The sequence below is a fragment of the Aricia agestis genome, chromosome 7 (genome assembly GCF_905147365.1).
Source record: "Aricia agestis chromosome 7, ilAriAges1.1, whole genome shotgun sequence".
Lineage (NCBI taxonomy): Eukaryota > Metazoa > Arthropoda > Insecta > Lepidoptera > Lycaenidae > Aricia > Aricia agestis.
This window is the reverse complement of record NC_056412.1, coordinates 12,567,327-12,573,353: the sequence shown is the minus strand read 5'-3', so window position 1 is coordinate 12,573,353 and position 6,027 is coordinate 12,567,327. Positions and strand designations below refer to the sequence as shown.

At 33.7% G+C, this 6,027-nt stretch overlaps 1 protein-coding gene across 1 annotated transcript; it reads right to left on the bottom strand.

Moving 5' to 3' along the window:
• Positions 1–3,885: 3,885 nt before the first annotated feature.
• On the bottom strand, positions 3,886–5,764 carry LOC121728666 (succinate dehydrogenase assembly factor 2-A, mitochondrial-like). Its single transcript, XM_042116892.1, has 4 exons — positions 5,608–5,764; positions 5,403–5,536; positions 4,887–5,209; positions 3,886–4,012 (listed from the first exon to the last, which is right to left on the bottom strand). Exons 1-3 carry the CDS (start codon positions 5,623–5,625, stop codon positions 4,939–4,941), a joined length of 423 nt encoding a protein of 140 aa, XP_041972826.1. The 5' UTR covers positions 5,626–5,764; the 3' UTR covers positions 3,886–4,012; positions 4,887–4,938.
• Positions 5,765–6,027: the final 263 nt, after the last annotated feature.

The window sequence follows — 6,027 nt, the reverse complement described above, 5'->3', positions numbered from 1 at the left end:
GCGTGCACGCAAACTGCGTATACCCTGGTCGTGACGAGCGGGGTCGAGCGAAATGTCTGCACCGGGTCAATTCATACATATATACATTTACATGAATTTATTAATGCACTTAGCATAATGCGACGCTAAAATCGACCACGTCGGTTTTACATTAATGAAGTACTGAACAAAATTGGGCGCGATAACTGCGTACTAACGTGAAATTGTAACGCAGAACGGTGATGCCAGGGTGATGCAAAGATCGCTAGAGTAACATCATTTATTTTATTTTATTCAAATTTAAATTCAAAACTCATTTATGTAACTAGTTGTATACCCAACAGTGCCGAATTTATATTTTTTAAGAGAGTAGGCCACTATATTTCCGCCGCCCCATGTACCTAATCTGAAGGGCCTCCATGGACGCCGCCGCTCCTAGGCCACGGCCTATAACGGCCTATTTATAAATCCGGGGCTGATACCCAATAAATAGCAAGTAGATACCAAATCTAATTAAAACATTAACATATTGTGTGCTTGCAAAAATTAACAAAATATAAATTAATCCATCAACTCCCAAGCGGCACCCGGGTGCCACATAACAATTGAATATCTATTGTGTCTGCGATTCCCACGATCGAGGTATTAAGTATAAGTCAGTAGAAAAGTACTGATTCTATCAATAACACAGAAATGGATATAGTTAGAACTGCCATGTGTATGTACTTCGCGTGCCATCGCGTTCCCAAACGTTGTACAATGTCAAAACTTCGAAAGTCTGTTATTTAGTCTGTGCTCCACCGTCATCGGAATCGGACGTCAATCGGAATTCTAAAAATGTCTAATTGTGCCGTATTGGGCTGTGGAAATTCGACTAGAAACGTTGGTCTAAATAGTGGATACGTTTCTTTTCATCGGTAAGTAATTTTATGATTAAATCATGTGTCCTTTATTTTAAAATCAATTATTTAATGTTAATCGTGGGTGGTTGTAGTTTTTACCATGAAATCTACGTAACTGCGTGTGTAGCGCATGGCATTCATAATACATTGCCGCTTTAGTTAGAAAATTATAGAGTCCGTTCTGTTTGTCCGCTATTGAGCGCACAATGGAAATAAAACAATCGATACTTTCACTCATCGCTTAGTTTCGAGGTACAATCAATATTCTTATTTTTCTGTCAAATGAAGCAAATAGTGTTGTACATATTCTCGATTCTAATTAATCGATTTTCGAAACAGACATGAAACAGAGGAATGATAATGTTCGCTTTGGGATATTTTGTGACTCGATAATTATATTTTATGTAACACTAGCTGTTGCCCACGACTTCGTCCGCGTCAGCAAAATGCGATAAAAAAGAAAATGAAATATCTACCTTAAAATTGAGTTCCAAAATTCCACCGTGACATACATACTTACATACATACAGAGCAAGTTAAATAAAAGCTTTTAAAAAGAGACAAATTTTCCCCTTCCTTACCCAAATAGTAAAAACCGGCTAAGTGCGAGTTGGACTCGCCCATGAAGGGTTTCGCAGCAGCTATAAGGTTTATTTCTATGAAATTAAAAGGCTTTTGATTTATTTTTATATTTCAGTTGATTTAATGAAAGAAAAGTTAAGGTTTACCATTTACCATTTATATTGACGTATAAAAAACTACCTGCTAGATCTCGTTCAAACCAATTTTCGTTGGTAGTTTTTATAGTAATGTACATCATATATTTTTTTTAGAATTATCATGTCCCTACTTAAGACCTATCCATACACACGCATAGATTAGATGAAAAAAAAGTTTTTTTTTTTCAGTTGTACCAATGGGGACCCCTAAAATTTTAAATAATTTTTGTACTTTTGTATCAAAATCTTAATGCGGTTCACACATTACATCTTACCATGTTTCAATAGTATAGCTCTTATAGTTTCGGAGAAAAGTGGCTGTGACATACGGACGGACAGACAGACAGACAGACATGACGAATCTATAAGGGTTCCGTTTTTTGCCATTTGGATACGGAACCCTAAAAATCAGTCAACAAACGGTGGAACAATAATATAATCAAAGGCAAGATTTTTGATAATAATGTGATGATTCATGGCATAATAATTATAGTGATGATGATGAATTGACATAATAATATGCATTTAGTTGCTGAAACAACGCCAAAATTGCCGAACATTTATCTATAAGGATTCAAGAGTTCTGTACAGCATCTTCGGAGTCAGGGTGTACTTCAGCGCAAATTCTCATTTTTTGGTAGTTTAAGCTTAAAATCCTTCAGAAAAACGTAAAATCACTATATGTTTCCATATAAATTTTAAGGAGTCCTGTCGATTTCTTATGGATTGCATCATCAGATCATCACTTTTGTGATCATGTTACTAAATTCGGGCTACATCTCATACAACAACAAAATCATTTTGGAAATCGGTCTACCAACGACGGAGTTGTCCGCGAACCAATATAAAAAAAATGAAATATGTCCTCCTCCTTTTCGGAAGTCGGTTAAAAAGTAGCCTAAGTTATGCCTTACTACATCAGCTATGTGCCAAAAAAAGTCCCGTCAAAATCGCTCCAGCCATTTCAGAGAATAGCCGGAACAAACAGACAGACAGACAGACAAACATACAGACAAAAATTGTAAAAAATGTTGTTTTGGTGTATATGTCGTAGGATGATTTGATAAATCCGTGTTTTCGCGAAATCCCTAGAATTTTCGCGAAAATTCGATTTATCAAATCATCCTACGACATCGTAGGATGATTTGATAAATCGAATTTTCGCGAAAATTCTAGGGATTTCTATCTCTGTATTTATCAAATCATCCTACGACATCGTAGGATGATTTGATAAATCGAATTTTCGCGAAAATTCTAGGGATTTCGCGAAAACACGGATTTATCAAATCATCCTACGACATATATACCCTATATACATTCATATGCATCTAGTAAAAAACGGTTCTTTCAATATTACAAACAGACACTCCAATTTTATTTATATGTATAGATGTATAGATGTATTTATGTTCCTGTTTAGTGATTTAGTTTAGAATAATATAATATATTACTAGCTGTCCTGGATTTATCATTCCTCTGTATATTAACTCGAATAATAATCGATTAAAAATCGATATACCTATTAAAGTTGCAAAAGAGACGGGACGCGGCGATGCCTTCGAATCGATTCCGCGTGTACGGGTATTCCCATCACTAAAGCGCTCTTGTGACGTCATAGTAGGTATGAAAAAAGTGACACGCTCGGGTTCATACAAATTGGAGCAACATGGCGGTTCTAACTAGATCCATTTTCTGTGATCAATAATAATAATAATTAATTAATTGAAACATCTTTAATGAACATACATTTAAAGAATATAACATACCTTATAGGTCAACCAATTATGATGATAGTGTTGTATTAAGTTATACTTTTGCAGTAGCAGCATTCAGCATGATGATCTTGACTCCTATAAACACATAATATTTATTTATTACATCACACATGTTTTAAAAAATTGGGCCAAAGAACTTCATTCTGTAAATACTTATGGCCCATGAACTCGCCTTTTCAGCGACATACTATTATCTCCATGTACTTAATGACTTCTTGTACTTACATATTATGGTACAACTTACTACATGCACACAAAAATAAAACTTCATATTTTGTTATCATAAGAAGAAAATATGTAATAATGATTTATATGAAGATCCGTGGATCTTTTTTGTTTTATCCCTGGACTTATTTATTAAAATATGTAGTATATATATTATTTTAATTTTTTAAATAAACAAATAATAAAAATTAAATATCCTATCCCTTATATATTTAAAAGTCTTATACCTAATTGCAAAATTGCGCACTAATATAACAAATACTAGGTCAAAAATGAAAACTGTTATTCAGTTAAATAAAACTTTTATTAAGCAATAACTATACTATCATAATTTAGACAAGAAATACTAAATACATTCTTCAATTAAGTATCTTTTAGCAATGCTTTGCTATATTATAAGGTGAAAATATTTGATAACAGAACAAATTTTGTTGTGATTACTATCAAGCAAATTTTTTGTGATTTTGATAAAACAAACAACAATTTTATTTGCGAAAAATCTCGAAAGTTGTAGCTAACAGAGATAGAAAGGATTTTATATTGATTTGATGGTTCTGAAATATTATTTGCAACCTTTTGGTAGGCAAGGGCCACAAGGTGGCAAAACAAACTAAAGGCAGGCCGCAGGCATTAACCCTAGAAGCTCAGTATAAGTACCTACAAATATTGAAGGGAAATAAGTTTAGTGTTATAAAATGACAGAAACAGCTACATTCTTAAGAGGCAACTACTATTGGCAATATTAGAAAACATTGTTTTTGATACTTAATATAACTTATTCATAACACATTCACGGGCCACAAGTAACACATTTGCGGGATGCATGTGGCCCGATGCCCGCATGTTGCCGACCGCTGTTTTATAGTATGCATTGTATTTATTAGTATATATTATATTATTTATTTTATTATATATAATATTATTACTGTATTTAAAATCAAATGTAAGTATCGTTTTAAATATTGAAGTTTTATTGTAATTTTTGTGCACAATAATGTATATTTGTTTGTTTGTTTGTAGGACAATGTTACTCTTAAATAATATAACCATTACCCTATCAATATACAAAAAATCAGCTGGTTAGGGTTTCGTTTTAGGGTTCTGTAATCAACAAAACTTGGTTGACAACGGAACCCTAAAACTGAACCTTAACCAGAGAATTTTTGCCACTTTCGAGATTTTTTGCAAATAAAATTGTTGTTTGTCTTATCAATGAAGCTACTCACAAAAATTAGCATAAAAGTAATAAAAAAAATTGTTCTAGGGAACCCAGACTATATTATAAAGATGTAATAATTACCCATAACAGTTAAACAGATTTTTTGAAATATGATCTATTTAATATAGGGGTGGCTGGGAAAGTGCTGTTTTGTCCTCGTTTTTAGCATGTTTCTTCAGTAAATCCATAATTTCATTATCAAACTCCTTGGGTGTAGGTTGCTTCTCAACAATCCAGTAGAAGATATCCCAATCATTAGACGGTGAGTTAATGAGGCGATCATACATCATTGTTTGCTTTTCATCAAAATTGGACAAATGCTTCTTGGCAAATGTACTCAATAGAAGGCCATTCTCTAGCATTCCCCGTTTACGAGACTGGTACAGCAACCTGAAAATCATGAATTAATGGCTCAAGCCCCAAGCGGTCACCGGCGACCGCGATAACAATAGATAAGCTATTGTGTCTGGTTTTTCCACGATCGAGGTGTTAATACTTTGATCGTGGGAATCGCAGACACAATAGATTTTCAATTGCTATGCGACAGCCGAGTAATTAATGTTAACAATAATTATTTTCGTACCTCGCTTTTCTATTCTCTAATGTTTGAGGTTTATTAATGTCGTACACAGGAATTTCCATGTAAGTTGTGTCTACGGAACTTGTTGTGCTGCTAGATAGCAGGGCTCGTTGTGCTTGCCTGACATGCTGAACAAGCTGAAAATAAAAGATAATATTGAAATATGACTGAGAATAAATAGGTTTGGAACATTTTATCAAATACTTACCGCTCGTAGACAAAGCATATTTTACAGAATTTTGATACGAGCAACGCACATGTAACGCAATTCACGACGAAGGTTATGTAATGTAAAAATGTACGCTTTATTTAAAACAACAAAAATAGAAAAGTGAGGAAAAATATTATCAAAAACGAAAAAATCATGGACTTTTTCCAATTTCCATTGATATCTTCGGAGTCACAGATTACTAGTTTAAATTTGTTCGGAGTTCGGTCACAAACAAAGAGAATATAATCACTACGTTTTAGTCACAAAATTGACATTTTGACTGAGTATTTGACACATTGACGGTTGACCATAGAGAATATATTTCCATTTAAAGGGCCCATTCACTATCCCGCATGGCAGTCCACCGTGTAGGTCGTAGGCATAAATTTATAATGCAGAAAATCCTTTATGGAATTA